Source organism: Heloderma suspectum, chromosome 4, assembly GCF_057233095.1.
Source record: "Heloderma suspectum isolate Gila_16-S chromosome 4, 16-S_ref, whole genome shotgun sequence".
Taxonomy (NCBI): Eukaryota; Metazoa; Chordata; class Lepidosauria; order Squamata; family Helodermatidae; genus Heloderma; species Heloderma suspectum.
This window is the reverse complement of record NC_139461.1, coordinates 240099943-240121905: the sequence shown is the minus strand read 5'-3', so window position 1 is coordinate 240121905 and position 21963 is coordinate 240099943. Positions and strand designations below refer to the sequence as shown.

General features: G+C 44.8%; 1 protein-coding gene across 2 annotated transcripts in view; it reads left to right on the top strand.

The window, feature by feature from the left end:
• Positions 1-21963, top strand: part of LOC146348344 (copine-5) — a 191247-nt gene that overhangs the window by 23308 nt on the left and 145976 nt on the right. For both annotated transcript variants that reach the window (XM_084848305.1, XM_084848306.1), the window contains exon 2: positions 18758-18798. In XM_084848305.1, the coding sequence (XP_084704431.1) occupies positions 18758-18798 (41 nt within the window). The remainder of the gene's footprint in view (positions 1-18757; positions 18799-21963) is intronic.

Genomic DNA, 21963 nt, shown 5'->3' with positions numbered 1-21963 from the left:
GTGTGAATTTCATAATGTATGGAGTGGCCCTCATTATGTAACCTAGAATATTTACTACCTGGGTATGCTCATGTATGCCAAGTTGCCATGTAACAGTGATTGCTCTAGTCTTCTTTGCCTCACAAATAGGTCCACAGAAGTTATGTGGACACAAACATTTGCATTCTCTCACCCACCCACATTTATCAGTGTAAGTTATTTATGGCAAATGAACAGCCGGAAGAGGGAAAAAAATAACGTAAGAACCAACATTATCTTCTAGTTTACTGAAACGTCCCTCTCTGGTTGCCTGGAAGGAATAGTTACTTGCCATAGGCAAGTGGCTGTTTATAAACCTTATCTGGATAGTTTGCCTACCCAGTACCTTGGCACCTTCTCTTCTTTTGATATGGCCTGTCTTCTGTTGGCACAGAATGGGCAGGTCTGCCTGGCACTGAAAAGGGTTCTGTATCTAAAAATCGCCTCCAGCTATGCTAGTGCAGCTTCGGAGTTCACATGTTCAACATTTTAATATTTGAAGTTTTCTGTGAGAAATTTCAAAGCTAATTTTGGGAGGTCGGTCTTGCTTCTAAATTTTTTAGTGGTCTTTTAAAAACATTTGAACAAACTTAAGAACATAAGAACTGTGCTGGATCAGACAAAAGGTCCAGCATTCCGTTCCCACAGTGGCCAACCAGATGTCCACAAGAAGCCCACATGCAGGACAGGAATTCAATATCACCCTTCCACTCATGTTCCTCAGCAACTGGTATTCAGAAGCATACTGCTTTTGAACCTGGAGGTAATATATAGCCATCATGACAAGTAGCCAGTGATAGCCTTATCCTCCATGAATTCATCTAATCTCCTTTTAAAGCCATCCAGGTTGGTGGCCATCACCACATCTTGTGGTAGCAAATTCCACAGTTTAACTGTGTGCTGTGTGAAGTACTCCCTTTTATCTGCTCTGAATATCCCACCATTTAGCTTCACTGGATGATCCTAGGTTCTAATATTATGAGAGGGAGGAAAATTTCCTTGTCCTTTTTCTAAGCTAAAAAGCCCCAAATGTTGTAACCTTTCCTCAAGGGGAGTTGCTCCATCCCTTTGATCGTTTTGATCGCCCTTTTCTGAAGCCTTTCCAACTCTACAATATCCTTTTTGTGATGCAGTGACCAGAACAGTGCACAGTATTCCAAGTGTGGTGGCACCATAGATTTGCATAAAGGCAAAGGGCAGTATCCACTACAGCTGCTGTGCTTCCACTTGTTCTGTTGGACCCGTGGGACCTTCCACCAGTTCAGCAGGAACTAGTGGCTCCTGAAGCAATCAGAAATGAGCAAAAATGCCCATTTCTGGAATGCACAGGTCAGCAGAGCTCCCATCTGTGAGCTCTGCTGACTGTCCCATTCTGGAAATGAGTCCTTCCACTAATTTCCAATTGCTTCAGGAACCCACTAGGTTCCTATTGAACTAGCAGTAGGACCGGCTAGCACAGGTAGCATTGGACACCGTCGATTATGACATTGGCAGGTTTATTTATTTTTATTCCTTTCCTAATGATCCCCAGTATGGAATTTCCCCTTTTCACAGCAGTCACACACTGGATTGACATTTTCATTATGGTCTCCACCAAAACCCCAAGATCTTTTTCCTGGTCAGTTACCACCAGCTCAGACCGCATTAGGATATTTTTGCCCCAAAGTGCATCACCTAACACTTGCTTAAATTGGAACTGCATTTGCCATTTAACTTACCCAGGAGTAAGTACAATTGAATTAAATAGGGCTTATGTCTGAGCAGATATGTGTAGGCTTGCACTGTAAGTCTGGCAACAGTCGACATATAGGAGACACCCAGCTCTTTCATGGGCAGAGCGACTGTATGGCATCTTAAACTGACACAAAAGTTATTTTTGAAGTGGTAACACTGGGTTGTATACAATGCTAGTCCTACTTAGAGTAGACCCTTTGAAATTAATTGAATGTAAGTTAGACTAACAATGGATACAGCCCATTAAGCAACACTGGCATCAGTTGGATTGGCTGGCTGCGGTGCTTTTTGCCAGGATGCAAAACATTCTGCAGCGAATTGCAAATCTTAGAAGGAAACTAACCCTGGTAGTTTTGTCTGCTTATTCAGTAACCCACACATGGAACTACGAGTTTAAAAAAATGACAAGGAGAAAATAGCCAGAGTGAATAATGAGGCAATTAAATCCCTAGCAAAGTCGACACCCTTTGGAAATGTGGAAAGCAATGGGAGAGAATTAAAACAGTCTTTCTCCTGCAATTGGTGACATAGAGCAGAAGCCCATCACAAGGTACTTTGTTTATGACAAAATCGAAAGCATTCGATGACCTTAAGTGGGAATTAATCCAGAAGAAGTAGGCAATTATGCACCATGTATTACAGAGATTTGAACAGTACTGCATGGAACATAACCATGAATTCTATTGGAAAGACATTTTCAGCCATGCCATCATATTGGGGAGACAGTCTCATCCTTTTTAGAGTGCAAAGGCAAAGAGGAAAGCAAAGAGAGAGAAAGTTTGTGACAGGAAATGCTGATGGTGTAGAGATGCCCACGTTCTAGGGTATGCAAAGACAGTTACAAGTGTGAGAAATTTAAGGAGCTAATTAGAGGCTCTAGTGTTCTTGAACAGTGCAATAAGCAGTGCAAAGCAAAGTTATCTTCTCTTAGCTCAGTGCTTTTCAGAACAGCATTAATGGAACATGATTGCAGCTATATAGTCAAAACAGGAGATCAGAAGCCTGTATAGTCTGGTGGCTAGTAATAGCAGAATCAGGATGGTCAGACTGAGGACTTTGGAAGAATGGCTGCCTGTCCATCAGTCTTCCAGATGTGTTGGACTTCAACTCCCATAATTCCAGCCAACACATCTGGAGGGTACTAGGTTTTGGAAGGCCGACGTACAGACACACTCACCCATGTTGAATGGTTCATATTCACTACCACCACTTGAGGTTTCAGCTATTGGTACACCACCAGTAGCCAGATTTTTCCTCCCATGGCCATTACATGTTGAAGTGATCATGAGAAAAAGCTCCAAGAACGGGAATTAATTCACAGTCAGTAGGCTTTTATGCTAGACCTGGCATAGCATAGTGGGTAAGAGTTTGAGCTAGAAGCCCCTGGGCGAAGTCTCAGCTCAGCAATGAAGTCATCACAGTGTTACCCCAACCCCGCTCCATAAATCTATCTTATGGGATGTCCTGCACTCGCTGCAGCAGACTCTGAGCTGGAGCAGATTATGGGGCAATCCAAAAGATAAGACAACAAAGCAGGCAAATGGTCATGCACAAAAGTTCCAGTCCAGTATGGGATCAGGCAAAGGCAGGAGCAGTCCAGATACAAGCAAAGGTCAAAGCACAGTTAAGCAGTAAGTTACCACACACAGTCCAGAAGCAGAGTCAAACAGGAGTCCAAGGGTCAGTAGCACAGGTCAGTCACAAGGCAAGGTTCTGTTTCGTTTTGTTCCCCTGCTCTGCACAAGAGCTGATGAACAATGTTGTTTCAGCAGTAACTAGGCTAAAACTGAAGGCTTATATAGCCAGAGCTTTCTGAGTCCCACCCAGGGCTCAGCTGCAGTGCATTACAGCCCCTCTGGCAAAAGTCCTACTCCTTTGTAATAGAGCACTCCTTCTCAGAGGAGCCCTATTGGCTTGCCTCTTGAGGGGGCAATGCTCTCAGGGGCTAGGTGGTTGGCTAGCCTCTGTGTCAGAGGTGGAACTCCCCTCCTCCTGCAGGGATGGACTATCAGTGGTCTCCTCTGAGGGCCCAGGCTCCCCCAGATCTCCTGACATGGGTGGCTCCTTGGCACTGTCTGTCTTTGGGAGCTCTAGCTCCTCCTCAGAGAAGGATTCCTCCAGCAGTGGCATGACAGGGGATAAAATTAATGGCCTACCATACAGCATTGTTATCATGGTTGCTGGGATAAATATATGTGAAGTTCTTTGAGCAGTCCTATGCACATTTACTTATGAGCAAGTTCCATTGAGCTCAGTGAAATTTACCTCCGAGTAAATATGCATAGGACGGGGCTATATTTGCATATATAGCCTTCCTCAACCTGGTGCCCTCCAGATGTATGGGGCTACAACTCCCATTATTCACAGCCAGCATGGCCAATGACTATGCTGGCTGGAGATGATGGGAGTTTAGTTCCACACATCTCGAGGGCACCAGGCTGGGGAAGGCTGTTATAACAAATCCTGAATACATTGTAGTGATTTATGTTCCACTGAAATCAGTGAAGCTTGAGTCTGCATAAAGTGTTATTGTGTATATTAGAATGCAATGATAGCCAAAATGACCATAAACCACAGAGGCAACCCAAGGAGAAGTTTTGCAGACTGTAGACATTATTTTGCCCCACCAACATTATATGGTTTGCTAATAGATGCCACATTTCCTGTCCCTTTAGCAACTGCAGGACATGATCTCCCCATTACATCATCTCGATACTGGGAAAGAATTCACATGATAAATTTCTGCCTGACATGCAGGTTTCTGCCACTGAAAAGATGGCAACCCTATCTGCAGCATGCCAGAACTATGAAGATGAATTGTTTTGTTAGTATTCCATGATCTAGGAAGCTGAGCGCAGCATTTAATATATTCTGTTCTTTTGCAAACTTTGGGATTTCCACAAGCTTGCTGATACCTCCTGTTGTGTATGGATGGTGCCGTTTTGGTCACACTCGGAGACGAGTATCAGTATATATGTGATATCTGGTGACTTGTAGAAGACTACCGACTGAGCGCTACAGCAGAACAGGGATTTAAATCTTGATTTCCCATTTCTAAATCCATAAGTCAAGCCACTTCACACCATATTGGCTCTGGAAAATCTTACACTGTATTGCTCTCACTGTAGTGAAGCTGCCTCATGAACAGCATGTGCATTTACAGGGAAGGAAGGGGCGGGGAACAGAAAGTCAGAGATGGATGGAGAGAGAGAGAAATGTCTGCCAAGAGACACAGAAATATGCAGAGCAAGAGAGAGAGAGTAGGTTGGTCAGACAGACGGGCAGATAAGACAGCTCACTCCCAAGACAGAGGTAGACAAAACAGAAGGCTGGAGAGATAGATAGGCCATAGTGCTGTGCTGAAAATTTCTCCGACATTTTTTTCAGTCATTCTCATTCAATTTGATGGAAGAGAAATTGCTTTGGAAAAGAAATTCAATGGCGAAGAAATTTTGGAGAAATTCTCTTGGGTTGGGCTTGGGTTTCTTGGACTTACCTTACTTAGGAGGTGGCTGAGGAGTGAGCACAAGTGTTTGTTTTCCATTGTACAATCATCTCTCTGGCCGCCTGTCGCCTCCTCAGCTTCCTACACTTCAATCAAAGCCCAGTTTAAGGCACCATGAGGTAATTCCTCCCATGGGGCTTTTTCAGATCAGGAAGTGCAGGCAGCCTGGGAGGCTAGCTGTGATTAGGTAAGCTCAAAAACACCACAAAAATAAATGATAAAACATTCTGAATGAGGCAGAACAATGGAAGCCTCTTTCATGGGAGGAGAAAACTTTCAGGAAATTGGAGGACAGATTTTGGCAGAGCGCTAACTGCACCTCATCCCTGGAGCTAGACACAACACTTCCCCCCTCCTCACACCACACTGTGGTGGGTGCAAGATGTGGGGCCAGTTTGCTAACATAGTTAATACTGTTGTAGCACAAAAGACCCCAAACCCCTTACCAAAAAAGAAATAAGCTGTGCTACAAGTAGGGATGTTGGAGAAATCCTCCAGGGACGCCAGTGAGGCTGGATTCTATTGAATTCGGCCCCTTGAAGTCTGTGGAGGATCGGGTCTCCTACCTTGTCTTGCAGCACGAAGTCCTTGTCCGCGGATCCTCCCTGCTGCCGGCTCCAAAGACCCAGCGATATGGCTGCCATGGCCATATCCCTGGACTGCAGACGCAAATGGCGTCCTCTATGCCATTTGCATCCCTGCACTTTACCATGATAGGCTACGTAAAGATTTACATAGCCTATCACGGTAAAGTGCAGGGACGGAAATGGCGTCTGCTACGCCGGATGCCATTTGCGGCCGCAGACCAGCTGCGGCCGGCGGCTCCATGGACTCCTGCAGAGCAGAGCTGGCCGGGGAGGATTCTGGGGGAGGACTGGATTGCCTCCCCCCCCGTGGACCCCCCAACAGACCCAGGTAAGTGGGGTTCATACACCCCTAGCTACAAGCCTTACCAATGAGGAGCCCTACCTGGGAGAAACAGTTGAGAATTTCTCCTTCCCCTGGAGAAATCTGGTGAAATTGTCTCCCAAATTTCTCTGCCCACGAGTAAGGTGGAGAATTCCAAGAGGCCATGTGCGCACAGCTCTAATAGGCAATATAGACAACATGCAACAAAGATGGAGGGAGAGACATGGGAGAGAAAGGCTCCCATAGTCAGCTGTTAGGTGGCTAGCTGGAGTGTTCTGTATGTTAGAATAGGGGCAGGAAACCTTTTTAAGTCTGTGGGCACATTTGGCAATTTGATCCTGGGCACCACTATAAAATGAGCACACTGCAGATAAAAGCATCGGCCTGCAGCCACCTGACATCTTCATTTCCACAGAAGCTGGGAGCAGCTGGAGGCCCTCACTGTGCTTTGTAGTGACCCCCACTGCTAGTAAGAAACTTCGTTATTGAAAAGAAAAAGAAAATGTGGGAGGGCACCTTGGCTGGTGCCAAGAAAGGTGCCCAAGGAGGCACTGGGGCCCATGACCATCACATTGCCTACCCCTGTGTTAGATATGACCAGCCAAAACATCAGCTGTGGACTTCTGGTCAGTTTTCCAAATACAAGATGAGATTTTCCTTTTTCTCACAACATCTTTTCAGATTGCTTTGAAGATGCTTTTTTAAAAGCATCATTGCAGATTATTAAGGCTGAGCCAAAACAACTCACCTAATTTTGTGTCATTCCCCCCCCCCATGAGTATTGAAAAGCTTCTTTCCTGTTTTGGGCAATTTTAGAACTCAGTATAAACACATTTGCATGGCTTTGATGCTGTCCTTCTCGGTGCCATTTTCCTTCACTTTCTTTGTGCTCCCAGCTGTTGGCTTCATTTGTCGTTTAATTTGATTGGCTGTGGTGATCCACGTGATTTGGTTAATGATGTCATAGTGTATGCCTAATAATATTAAGAGGTCACAGATGTTTGTAAATAAAACTGTGTGGATCACCACAGCCAACTGGGTTCAGTGACACAGTATGGACTATTACCTACAAGAGTAAAGAAAAGAAAGAGAAATGGCATGGAGAAGAAACCACAGCCAGGTAAGCAAAAGGGTTCGAATGTGCTTCTTTCAAAGTGAATATTGAAATTATAGAACATTCAGCACAGCTGTACATTATTAATTTAAATAATGAAATTTGGCAGGTAGAATTAGTGCCTTTTTGAAACATATGCCCTTCCTCCATGCAGCTGTAGCTCAACTGTGTTATTAGGCCCTCTGCACCCTAATCCTCTGAGCAGCTGAGAACTAGCCATTCATTGCCCATTTTTGGTGCTTCTCCTCTAGCGTCCTGGTCTCCTCTCTGCTGGCAGACTCTTGGGCAGGCAAAGCCTCCCCCTTCTGTGCTGCTGACTGCACATCTTCACAGTCAAAACCATTCAGCTGTCCGTCTACTCCCTGGATCTCCTCCGCCATGCTTGTCTGGGTGCTCTGCAGCTGGGCTTTTGGGTCAACCCTGACCCCTTGCGGTGGCTGATCATCCAAGGGATTCATTTTCAGGCTCTGCACTCATTGGTGATGCTGCTGCCATGAGGCTGGTATCCATTGCTGTTGCCAGGCCCCCATTTGCTGCTGTGAGACCTATATTTGCTGCTGGTTCTGCTACCTGGTACCTCAAGACCTCCATTTGTTCCTGGTTCTGCTGGAACATCAGCTTCATCTCCCATTCTCTCTCCATTCCACATCTGTTACATCTTGGCTCACAGTTCCTATTCCAGAAAGTACGACCCCACTTTTAACACCAGTGTTATACTCCCTACACCCCACTCTCCAAGCATCTGAGTATGCCAGGGATGCAGGTGTTTTACCCAGGGTTAGTTTCCTTGGAATGAGGTCACTAGAGACATAGGGAATTCTGAAGGTGTGTTTACCCACAGCACAGGCTGAGGGTTCACAGCATTAACACCCCAACAGATTCCTCATCCCCATTAGATTTCTAGGGAAATCACCAGCTCATAAGATTCTCAAAGAGAGCGATTCAGCCCTCTGTCTCCTTTTACACTACTTCCAGAACTGCCACCCTCAAGCTGCTTTCTTTGTCCAACCCCAGACTCAATCAGTACATTCCTTAGGGGAAGGGGAGAGGAGGAACTTGGCTGAGAGGACTTTCATTAAGGTAATACTCAGAGCATGTCTGGGCCAGATCTGGCCAGACCATATTCTTTATGAGGGAGGAGGGAGAGCCTTCCTACTAACATCCTGAATTTATTTGCACTCAGAAGCATTAGACTAAAAGTGATCTCTAAAAGATCATTTAGACTAACCCCAAATCCCATAACAGCATTCTCTCTGTGTTAATTCAGTGAGTTTATGCATGGGTAGACAGACTGCAATCCTATGCATACTTACCTGAGGTAAGTCCCATTACATTCAGTGAAGTTTATGTCTGAGTACACATGCAAAGGATTGTATTGTAAATGTTAGATATGGGGAATATTTTGGCTTACATTGTCTGAGTTTGCTCGTGGGATCATTTACAATGTGTGAAAGGTGCTTCCTCATAGTGTCAAGATACATCCAGGCCTGGTCATCTACATCTCCCAGCAGCAGTGACTTCAGCAGTAAAGTATTGTTTGGATTTCTGTGCACTTCATAACCTTGGAAAACAAAGTTGCTCTAAGAATTTCTTAAAGCAGACATCGAGTGGATTATGTGTTTAACCTATGTTCACCAAAACTGTTCACGAGAGAAACAAATAGCTGCTGTAAAGATAGATTTGTAATCACAAAGTTCTAAAAACTAGGCTTTGGTACTTTTTCAGTGACCCAGATCTGTAGTCTCTAGCTGAGTAGTAAATTGACATCCTTTAGTTTGCATCTCTGTCTGTATGAGAAGCTGTCAAAAACTGCTTTTGAGTGCTAGAGCCACCTGGAAGACAGAAATGGGGGTGGGGGTGTTTGTCACAAATGTCACTTCAACTGGTGTTTGCCTTTCTCATGTCTGTGAATGCAAGGAAGAAGCTACTGTAAAATAATCCCCCCCTAAGGTAACCTAAGTTAGAGCTACATTGGCTCCAAAGTATATTCAGTTTCAGAATGGTTCTCTTCCTCTTTCTATACTCCATTAAGAGCAATTCACAAATGAATCCCAGACCAAAAGGCATTCTTAACATTAGTTGTAACCCCACCCCGCACCCCCAATCCCTGTTTTTCCTTCCTAACTTGCAGGACATGTTTTGCCATCCAAGTGGACTTGGTAAATCTTGAGCACGTGATGGCAGTGCCATTCACACTTACGGCGAGTGGCATGAGAGCTGGTCCTGCAATGCTTTCCCATGTGGAGTGGGACAATTGCGTGGTTCCCTTCCACCTGGTTGTCACCCTCAATTACCGTCAGAGCCCTTCATGACCTTGTCCTCCCTTATCTCTCCACTTTAATATACTGATACATCCCTGCCCATGATCTCCTCCAGCTTGACCACCTCCCACCATCAGAAGGTCTCTTGATCCCTCAAAAGACTTTGCGCTTTCTCCCTTGCTGCCCAGTATGCTTGGAACAATCTTCCAGAACACCTGCACAGTGCCACTTATCCTTCTTCCTTCAAGTCCCTCCTTAAAGCCCACCTTTCTCTGAAGCCTTGGCACCTTTTTCCCATGTCCTACTGTAACTCAGCTTGATTAAACCTAAGCACATGTAACTGAATTAGCCACATATTGCTTCCCTGCTGCCCCGTCCACTTCCTCTGTTTCCCCTGTATTGACTTGTAGTTTGTAGACTGTAAATTCCTCCGGGCAGGGACCCATCCTCTCGTGCTCTGTAAAATGCCATGCACACTGTTAGTGCTATCTAAACAGTGATAATTGTTTCTGTCCATGTGTATTCAAGCACTTATTGAGAGAAGACTCCATAGGGAGATGATCTGAACATAACCAACTGTAAGTGTGACCAGGGCCCTTGTCTTTTAAATAAATGTACTGATGCTATCAGTGTGTTTGTGTCAGGGTTAACTGGCACAGATGTTTGATTAAGCCTCTAAGTCTATTAGAGGATTCAGATACAGCAGTTACTGGAATATTTCTGTGCTCTGCTTTCTATCCTCTCATCTTCTCTCTAAAATCTGCACATTTAACAAGGTTTGACAATATTGGCTTAAAATAAATCTCTTCTCAGGATGCTGTAAGCCTTTGTTCTATAGAGCATTCTGTATTTCCAGCTAAATTAGATGAAGCTATTTCGTTTCCTCTTGTACTGAATTCCATTTCCATCCCTCTTAACATAGGTGAACCCCTATCTATGTAATTAATCATTTGATTAGCTTTCTACGTGCTTAAAACAACTAACTGTACTATATCAGCAGGTACAAACACATCAGTAACTATTAATAACACTAAGCTTTATTTATGCTGCCAGGTCCTTTGGGCTGGTTCACACACTTGTTATACTGGGGATCTTCTATGTGTAGTGGGTTAGAGAGCATGCATGGGCACCCCCTTGTTGCATAAATGATGTGACAAACGATGTAGGTGGTATGTGCATGCATCCTTATCTTTGTAGGGCCAGTTCACACAATCTCCCCTCTCTGCCCACCTTTTTCAGAAGGATGGGTTGTGTGAATCAGATGTACATTTGCACAGCTTGTATTGCAAGTTAGGGTGCAATCGTATCAGGATAATCGGCCACCTCTGAACTTGGAGGCAGCTGACTATCCAATGCAGGGTGGGTAGAGCACAGAGGGGATCCTCTTCTCTGTGCTCTGGCCACCCTGCATTTGTAGCTAGATGGCCGATTTTGACTGTCTAGCTGGGGACTTCAGAGCAGGGAGGGGGAGGCCAAATGGCACATAGGAAGCATTGTAACAATGCTTCCATGGTCTCCTCCCCTCCCTGCCCCTGGGAACACCCCTTTTTGCCTGGTCTGTGCTGCAGTTACAAGCGCGGAGAAGAGGAAGAACTGTGCTGCCTATGAGGCAGTGGGGGAGGGGCATGGAGCACGGTTCCCAGAAACCAAATGATCCTATGGCTGTCTAGACACTGTCTAGTGGCCATAGGATTGCTCTCTTAACAGATTAATAAATTTGGCTTGAAGCAACGTGCTAGTTTCTTTGGTTTCTGGCTTGGGGCTTTAAGCTACACACAGTTCAATTGTCACATCTCCCATCCCTCTCCTGCTCCTTTTGTTTTTGTGCAGAGACTTGTTAGAATCCTAAGATTAAAAAAAATAAAGTAAGATTTTTAGATCTCATGTTGTAGTGGAAAGGTTAACAAGTATGGCAATGTATAGCCTGAAGGCTTGAACTAAAAATACAGCAAAAGAGATCCTGACTGTATCATGGTTTTCAAATGTTATTCCTTAGCCCATTTCTTGATTTTAGCGGTAGTGATACTATGTCAGAGCTCTTGCTCAACTGACTTACTTGCAAGGGCCTCCATGGTTACAGGGGACAAATTGTCCCTAACATACTGTAATAGGAATGGCCATTCTAGTTTATCAAAGCCTTTGGTGGAGAGTTAGTCTTATTATCGGACTCAATGGTCTTATAAGCCCCTTCCAACCCTGCTGTTCTATGATTTGGCTGTTTACTGAATTCCTAAAGACTGATACAAGACTTGTTCAGTTGTCTGTTTCTGTATGAAATGTATGGTGGACAGCTTCTAAATTATTTAATGCTTTTGGGAAGACGCATTGCCAATATTTATAGCAAAAAACACTTGTAATATGTAGCACCAATTTGCTTTGTGTGTTGTTTTGGCATCTGATTCTTTTGTCACTACGTTTTCATTTCTGCTTATCAACAAATACGTTTAGTTTACCAGTATCCAATCTCATGTTTCAAACTCTGCCATGAATTCTTTTATGATGCCTTGTGAGGAATTCCATCCGTACATATGTTTAGTCAACCACCCTTTTGATTTGCTCTTTCTTTTTTGGACTTCTGAAGTCTACCAGCTGATCTGAGTTCATGTTGGCATTGTATATTGAAAACCTTATAAGGAGATTCACAGAACCTACCACATCCTTCTTCTCTGATTGACTCAGTGGGAGCTGGCCACACCATTTTAAACTTCCCAGCAAGCCCTATCCTGCTGCATTCCACCCCAGCAGTCTTTCTCCCTCTCCATCCTCTGCTCATTTCCCAGGGTTCACTCCAGCTACAAATGCAGAGTTGCCTCCTTCACAGCCCCTTTTCTCCCCATATCCTGCTCCATTTGAGAAAACAGAAGCTTTATATCAACTTGTCCCAGCCACTCTATCCTCTCTGCCAGCAAAGATTAAGAGAGAGGAAGATGCTGGGTGGTGGTGAGGAAGAGTTGCTGTAAGGAAGTAGGGAAACCTGGAGTGGATTTCTGTGGAAGGAGACTGTGTTTACTGATCTTTGTCCTGGTATTGAAAATAGATTCCTGGCACAAATGGAGCCCTGGGTAGGGGTGAGTGCAAAGAACAAAATGCCTGTATAAGGCAAGAGAACTGGAGAGTTTGTGTGTGAGGGAGGGAGAGGGGGAGAGAGAGAGAGAGAGAGTATGCTTGTGGAGAGCTGTTGGGCAGGCATTGAAAAAAAGTGGATTGGATTTTTGCGGGGGAATACTGTTTTTGGTTGTATACAGTATACTGGCAAGAGGGGTGGGAACTGTGTTTAATTTCTAAAAAGAGAAGTGGATGGTCTCAGGCCAGTGTGGAAGCCATGCTATATGTCCTGTAAGCCCTTCTTTTTGTGGGTGGCACTTGCTCAATGAAAAGAGAAAGACAGTCTGCATGTGCTCAGAGGCACTTTTAGTATAGCCCCACTGGCTAGTAGAAATTATCATTGGCTACCAAGTCCAGTCATAACCTATAGACCCACATCCACACCATTTTAACTGAAAAGTGTAATTTCCCCCTTTTTTTTTATTATCCATAGCATCCTGTTTTCCCCACATCAACATACAGCACAATCCTATGCATGTTTACTCAGAAGTAAGCCCCACTATGTTTAATGGGGTTTATTCCCAGGTAAATATGCAAAGGACTGTAGTCATAATACCCAAATGAAAAGACAACACTTGAAAAGCTACTATATCTTTCACCTGTTTGTGTGCAATAGCAGATTTTGGCCTGATTCATCGTGTACGATTAGCATCGTACACACCTCCTTATCCACATGTTGAATGAATGCATGGAGAGTGCCATGTAGGCTGTCCCTGCCATCACTGCACACCACTGCCATGCTCCCCCAACAAACATCCATTTGACATTCACTGGGCGAGCATGGTGGCAGTGTGCAGGGATGGCAGTGGTGGAGCTAATCCATGCAGCCCCCCCTCAACCTCCTCCACATGTTCATTCAACATGTGGAGGGGGGTGCACCCCTATTCCCAATCATGGTGTGTTGGATTGGGAATGTGCTGTGTGGCCTCTCCTTTCTCTTTTCCTCCTCCCAATTTAATACAAGACTTCCTGGGTTGTTAAGTCAGTTTGCACCAGTATCCTACAAACCAGGGCAGCACAACAGTTGTGGGGAGTGCTCAAGCCACAGTTTCCCAGTTCATGTGCCACAGCAAGCTGTGGTTTAACAAATCAGATAGTCTTGTATTAAGCTGAGCATGCAAGGAGAGGAGGAAAGGGGAGGAGGGAGTGCCTGGGCAGACAGCACATTTTATCTCCTTGCTTTGTTGGATCAGGAATACGATATCAGACTCCTGAACCTGGTGCCTCAGTAGACAGGGAGCATCAGCCTTGAGAGCTAGTGTACTGTGGTAGCTTGTAGCTTGGATGCATGAAACCTGGGCTTTCACTCAGCATGAGAAGGGTCTGTCATCAGCCCCGAACTCTAAAACCTTGGAGGAATGAGCAAGATACAGACAGAACAAGTCCAGCCTCTCTTTGGGAACCTTAAGTTTTTGAAAAGTGACATGACTGGGGCTCTTTCTGGAAAGATACCTTCAGGCCTAGACTATGAAAAAGGATGGTTAGCTATAATGCCATATCTTTGCCACACAGTGCTGCCAATGCATATTATATTATTATATATAAAGTGCCTCAACAATGGGGAGGAAGGCAGAACTGAGATTCTTCAACAGATTATTGTCAGGGTTCCCTCAGTGGCCAGAGGCTTTATTTTATGGCCCTTTCTCCTGTTTCACCATGGCTACTTCCTGATCTCCAACTCACAGTCTCCTTGTATCCCTTTGTGCTTTCCTACAATAGTTTTGATCCAGGTTGCCATCCTTGCAGTGTGGTGCAGCTGCATGCTGGTCTGTTCATGTGCACTGAATCTTCTGTATTTTTGGCAATGCTTGTATAACTTATCCTGCCAATAGAGTATTATTTTATTTTGTGAGGGGGAAATAGTCATCCAAGCCCTGTCCTTCAGCAGAAAGTCACAGTAGCTCAATGCATGGAGAGACTGGAGGAGGTTTTGTTTTATCCCAATGGGCCTTTTATCATTGCGGGAATGAGAGAGTTGCGGGAATGAGAGAGACTATGGAGGGAAGGGAGAGGGTGATGTATCAAGAACTCCCAGAGGAAAACAATGCTGAGAGAAAAGCAGTATTTTATGTAGCATCAATGGGCCAACATTACTAGTAGAAGGACAAATGGTTCCTAGTTGGTTGGAATTATTATATTTCTAATTTCTGGCTTTTCCATTTGTCTTTTCAGTGCTTTCCCTTCCACTCAGCCACTGTTTTCAGTTCTGCATTGCTTCTCATTCTGCTGCTTCAGGCTTAACAACTTGTAAGGTGGCCTATTCCCCATGTACTCCTCTGTCTTCCTTGGGATGAGAGGGGTCTTGTTTTTCTCTCTGTGTACTTCTTACGCTTAATGGGTCATTCAGGTAATTTGTGGCAGCCACCCACACAAACTCTACTGTCTCTGCACATAATTGTCAAGCAATAGAGCAGCTTGTCACTGCAGGGTAGGACATCCTACTCAGCAAAAGCGTCATTGCAGTACTGTAGTTGGATGTCCATGGATTCTACACTTTTTAAAGTTGCAAATAAGGAGACTCTGCTGTTATTATTTTTATATCACCTCTAACGTGCAGAGTTAAATGCACATTAGAGGTGAATGCAGTAGTCCAGGGGTGGTGAATGTGTGGCCTTCCAATGATGGTAGACTGCAACTCCCATCAACTCCTAGCCAGCATAGCCAGTGGTGAGGGATGATGGGAGATGTATTCCAAGAACATCTGGAGAGCAACACATTCCCAATCCCTGTGTGGAAATGGGTGTGGCAGGGCATTGCTTGAGATGGCCTGTTCGCTCCTTAGAGATGTTCTTTACTTCCAGATTTCTGCTGGGGAAAATAAGAGTAACCAGAATGTGGGACCAGCTTTCTGAAATTTGTTTTGGGATTTATCTCACAGAAAGTAGCTGATGCAGACATCACCTTCTGGTCTGATCCTCTCCTTGCATGCCTGGGTCTCAGGGAAGTACAGCCATGACTGACAGCTTCCCCAGAATGTCTCTGCCTCTCCGGCTTCATCACCTATGAGTATAACAGCCCAAATAAAGTCCCTCCCTTTCTCAAACACTGGGTGTCACTTCTTAAGATGAGGGGGTAGATCATCCTTCTCAAGATGCCTCCAACTCTTTTGAGTGTTTAGAATGGATGAGTCACTCAGTAATTCACTCTCTGTAGTTTCCTGTACACTACTCTGAAGCCTTCAGTTCTCTATGCTTGGCCATAGTCAAGGGCTGCGATGGCCAGTGTCCTCTGCAATCCCACCATTATGCTTTATTTGCTCACCTAGTAGCAATCCCCCATGGGAAATGCAAGTCTTTCTTCTGTCTCCCTGCTGTCTCCTCTACATGGTTGTGCTGACTCAGAGCAGCTTTCTTCCCTGCCCAAATGCAACAGCATGACCTGCTTCAGTTCATGAAGTTGAGCCTGTCTCTAAAGCAATGAATTATTATTTCCTGGAATGAGTATGCCAATGAGTTGAAACAAAGCTTGCTCTTCACTCAGCCTGTATATCTTCTTACATTTAATTGACGCTCTTGCATGCTCTGCAGATAAGCTATTGAAAAAAACGTTCACAGGAGTCCTGGCTCTGAAGCTGGAATGCTATTAAGGCCTTTCTAATCCCTCATTATCTCTGCTATTCATTGCTGACACTCTCTGCCATTAGGGCCCAATCCAGAGTTCACCCAAGTCAGTAAAGGATCCCACCAACTTGCATGGTAACATCTTTATTGCAGCCTTTTCCGAATGCATTCAGCACAGCAAGTGCTGGACAGCTCCCAGAAATTTGTTTCCCTGAGGATTTTGGCTTGACCAAATAGGCAAATAGATGGGGACTGGTCTTGGAGGCACAGAACCTGTAAAATTTCAAAATACATTGCATGCAGCTGTAAGGTCTCCTGAGTATAGCGAAATTTATGGCAGACTTTAGGAAAGATCATAGAACACACTGACAGTGTATCTCACTGAAGGGCATGAAACAAAAGTTCCATCTAAGTTTAAAGGCTCAGTTCTTACATTATTTCTGGACCAATTTTTCCTGTATTTCCCAGTTCAGTTCACAAGGGTGCATCTATAGACAGGGCATTTTCTAGAGATGGTAGTGAACAATATGACTCACCTTGTGCTCATACACCAAGGACCACTCAGTCAACTTTGACTTCATCTGCAGTGCAGAGACGGAAATGTTCACACACGTCAGCAAGAAAAACAGTTTACATAAGGCAGGGGTGGGGGACCTCAAACCTGGGGGCCAAATGTTGCCCTCCTCAGGTCCCAATCCAGCCACTGGGGTTCCCCAGGTGGCTCAACCCCTTTCCTCCAACCTCTGATCGTTTGGTAGTTTCCAGGCTTTTGAGCAGTTTCCCCCCATTCTAAAAGACTGAAATACCTCTGAAATGGTTTAGTTACTGTCAGAAAGAGTTTAAAGCTATAACATACTGTTACTGTTTGTACTTTTGGCCCCACACTTTTGGCCCCACACTTTTGGCCCTGCCCACCACTAGAATTCAGCCTCTGAGAGCATCTCCAAAATTGAGTTCAGTCCTTGGTCTGAAAGGGGTTCCCCACCCCTGGCATAGGGCAGAAGTGATTTCAGTGTGTTCTCCTGTGCTACATTATTCTTACTCTTAGATAGATAATTCCTATACACGCACACACAATTTGCAAAAATGTACAGATTTATAAAACGAAGTCAGCATAACATGACATTTTTGTTTTCATTGTCTAGATTCCAGATGAATCCAACATACAGACCCATATTTAGTTTCTTAGTGCCATCAACCACCAATTCTCCCTAGTTTCTCTTGATCTGAGGTGGGGAACACGTGCCCCTCCAGATGTTGTTGGACTCCAACTCCCATCATCCTTGACCATTGGCCGTACTGGCTGTGGCTCATGGAGTTAGAGTCTGACAACATCTGGAGGGCCATAGGCTCTCCAGCCCTGCTTTAGATCGAGGTCTTTGCTCACCTTAATCTCTCAGGATGGAAGAAGTTACTAATGGAGAAGATAGTTGATCTAAATAAATCAGTATTTGGAATGACAAGATGTTTTGATGTTTACATTACGAATAAATGTTTTTTAGATTTCCATAAGTCTGGGGAACAACTCCTTGGACTCTCACTTTTAGAGCATAAAAACAAAAGCAGGAGAGCAAACGTAACACCTGTGTGGATGTGTCTTTAGAAATGACTCACGTTACAAAGTGACTAGTTTAAAAGGATGCATGTTTCTATGACAGTCACTGAAGCCCCTCCAAACCCATTCCTTTACATTTGCACTGGTATAACTGACCTCAGCATCCTGACCAGAGTTTGTTTATTTATTTATTACATTTATATCCCACCTTTCTTCCATGGTGGAACATGTGGTTCCCAGGTGGTCTCCCTTCCAGGCACTGACCAGACCCGAACCTGCTTAGCTTCAGCAAGGTGGCTGCCTCGTGTGTCTTCAGAGCATCCTTTTTTATATCAGGTGATAATTTGGACCATTGCCTGCACTGAAAGACTGTGTGTTTCTGAGGAAAGGAGCAAGTTCCTTAGGCCATGTTGATTCAGAATATGGTTGGCTTCTGTCAGGAGCCACCTGGGCTAGAACCAGGCCCCCTCTGCTGATGTATGCAGCTGTCCTGTGTGCTGAGCAACAGAACTATGGGCTGGAGCATCTCCCTGGGCAGCGAAGTATCCTCAGGCTCTGGGCTAGCCCACCCAGGATGGCCATTGGGCTCTCCTAGAGAGACAGACTTCTTGGTTGGGCTGAAACTTTGCCTGAGCAACAAGGCCTTCCTGGCTGTGATGTGTCTCTCTGAGTTCCTTGGCTTGGTTCCTCAGTTCTGACCCCTGGCTCACCTCTGACAGCTGCCAACAGCTCAGCCATGATGGCTTCACTTCAGGAAACAAGTTCAGCGAGAGAGAGAGAGACAGAGAGAGAGAGAGAGAGAGAGAGTTGTGGTTGTTCAAAAAGTCCTGGCAAATGAGTGAGTGTGTGTGTGTGTGTGTGTGTGTGTGTTTCAAAGAGCCAGTTCAGATTCTTTGCAAATACAAATGGGGATGCTTTGACCAGTTCTGTTTCTATATTGAAAATTGATCTGTGTAAGTTACTGTGTAATCCTTTCTCCTTTTCCCTTTATTTCAGGAGTCTGCTGGATAAGGATACATTCTCCAAGTCAGACCCATGTATGTAAACACTGCATATAGCTTCACTGTTTTTCATGTTGTGCTTGGTTACAGGATTTCTGTAATTTACAATTTACAGGAAATTGTAAGGCAGATTACAACCTTTGGGCATGATGAAGCCAAAGTCAAACACTTTTAAGGCCCATTATGTATATGAAAGCAACACACATACTTCACTCTTCTATTGAAGTCAGTGGGACTTGAACTGCGTTGGATTGTGCATTGGGCTAATGACTCCTGGTTGGAGACAGTTACTTGAAAGAACAGCAAATTGTGTTGACTAGGCTGAGCGGCACTGTTAAATCCTACTTAGAGTAGACCCATTCAAATGAATGGAGCTTATGTTAGTCATGACTAACTGAAATCCTATTCATTTTAGTGGGTCTACTCTAAGTAGGCCATATGTTGGATTTTGCCCACAATGTCTTGCTGGCTTTGAATTTCCTGTCATAGCGCCAGTATGAATAACCCCACTCCATCATCCCCTTATAAAAACAGTCATGCTGAACCAGAGATCTCTGTGCATATCTGAGTACACAGAGATATCTTGAGCATATGGTGGATCCTCATGCCTGTTGACTGAGGGACTCAGTCTGAATGTACAATACAGTGTACAAAGAGATCAAATCCATTCTTTGCGCTGAATAGGAAAACTGCCCTTGCAGAGAGCTTCATGCATGTATTGCAGACCCCATGCTCAGAACAGATCTCTGGGTTGGGCTTGGAGTGTTCCAATGCTCCTAATAAAGGTGATATTCCTGAGACATTTGCATGTATAGGCACATATTTCAAAGCACCATCTATTTGGCTTGAATAATTGCATTTGCCAACTCCCTTCAGGGTCTGTGTGGTATCCCATATACCAGCCTTCCCCAACCTGGTTCCCTCCAGCTGTGTTGGACTACAAAGTTGGCTGGGGCATGCTGGGAGTTGTAGTCCAACACAGCTGGAGGGCACCAGGTTGGGGAAGCCTGACATATTCTAATAGCAAAGACACTATCCAAGCACAGATCCTTATGTAGCCAAAATGGCACCATCCATGAACAAGAGAAAAGCATCTGTAGGCTTGGAAGATGCCCAGGGTTTGCAGAAATAAAAAAAATGTATTTAAGGGAAAAAACCCAAGGGGATGGGGGCAGGATCCAAACAGTCCAATGAGGACAGAGAATGCTTTATGGCTGTAGAATGCTGATGGACTCTTAGGAAGGGGGGAAAGGGGGGATGGAATAGAGTAACTTGGAAAATGGCTGGCTGGCTGGCTAGACTGCTGAACTGGAGCACTCCCCATTTTGTGGCAGAACCCTCTTGTAAAATTCTCTTTCCTTTCATATGCCCTTAGAATGTAAATAGCATCCTTAGATCCTTAGAGGGATGAAGAGGGAAAGACAGCAGAGCCTGAGAAAAGATTAGTGGGGCAGTGTTTGCTCTCTGCTGGCTTGCCAGTGCTTTGGCAGCAGCTCTTCATTAAAACCTCATTAATCTTTTTTACCTCCCTCCAGTGCTTTAGTAATGGGGCACATTTGAAAGGGAGCCAAATACATTAATGAAGGTATCTTGATTGGCTAATTTAAACAGTCACCCATAAGAGTTTGTTTTGATTTCTGTGGGTTTTTCGCTAAATCATGAGAGACAAACCTGGATGCATTTCCTGTAGTAGGATGTTGAGGCCTCTTCTTTCTGGGCCTCTTTTAAAAAAGTGTTTTCCCATCCAGCTTTGGGCTGGTTCCATAGAAGGCAACTTGTGCCTGTCAATATGAAAGGCAAAGATATAACTTTTGAGCCCTTATTTGTGGCCATCTCCCTGCTTCTCATCCGAACTGCACCACTTCATAAGGAAAAGGAAGGAAGTCTGTCCATAGTAGGAACAGTTATTCTGCCCAGACTGGATCTGGATGAGCAGGATAAAGCTTTATGCATTCTAACAGTAGATTGAAGCTGCAATCCTATGAACATGGACTTCAGAGGAAGCCCCATTCAACACAGTGGGACTTCTTTCTGAGTAAACAGGGATAGGATTGCACTGTAAGGCTGCAATCTTATGCACACATACATGGGAGTGTGCCCCATGGAACTCATGGAGACTCACCGCTGAATAAATGTTTATTTAAGATGCTGACTAGGAATGATGGGAACTGAAGTCCCACACATCAGGAGGAAACCAGGTTGGGGAAGGGTGATGTATGAGATGGGGCTCCACACTGTACAATGTTGTTGTTATTATTTTTGCAGACCGTGAACTCCAGTGGTGATTCTGGTATAGGGGTAGGCAACTGGAAGATCGGGGAGGCAAATGGGTCTCTGGAGGCTTTCCATCTGACTAGCATAGCTCCTCATCTCAAAGACTGCCCCCCCCAGCCAAGAACAGACCAGGAGCTCTTCAAACCAGTCCTTCAGTTTGAATAATAGCAGAACTCTGTCCCATTTCACAGAGTTGTCCTAGCTCAGGCGGATAGGGCTGAGATGATGAGCCATGTAAGGGAAGCTCTGCCTGTTGAGAGCCAGTGTGATGCAGTGGTTACAGGTTGGAACTAGGACTGGGAAGACTCAGGTTCAAATCCTTACGCAGCAGTCAAGCTCAGTGGATGACCTTGGGCAAGTCTCCTGCCTCCCTGCCTAACCTACCCTGCAGATTGGCTGAGAGGATAAAATAGGGAGGGGAGAGAAACCATGTACTTCACCTTGCGCTCCATGGAAGAAAGGCGGGAAGTAAGTGTGAGAATAAATATGCAAATAAATAAATATTGCTGTCCATATGGGGATTGGGGAGAAATTAAATAGCTCTTTGCTTGTTTCTTGGAGTGAGTAGCTGACCTCGGGAAAACCTCTGTTGCTGTTGGAGGAGGGGGCTACTGTGTCCTTTGCCTGTGTCTTGATTTTTGTGGGTGTGAGTCAGTGGGCAGGACAGATGTTGCTGGACCTTCAGCCCTTGCTCAGTTCAAAATGCAGCTCCTATTAAATATGAATGGCCATCCAAGGCCCAGGTCCATGCAGTAAGTAGCTAAGCTGACTGGTGGGAGATTCAGGACAGATTAAAGGCAGTACTTCTTCACACAGCACATAGTTAAACTATAAAATTCACTACCTCAGGACATAGCTATGGCCACCAATTTGGATGACTTTAAAAGGGGATTGGACAAATTCCTGGAGGAGAAGGCTGTTGATGGC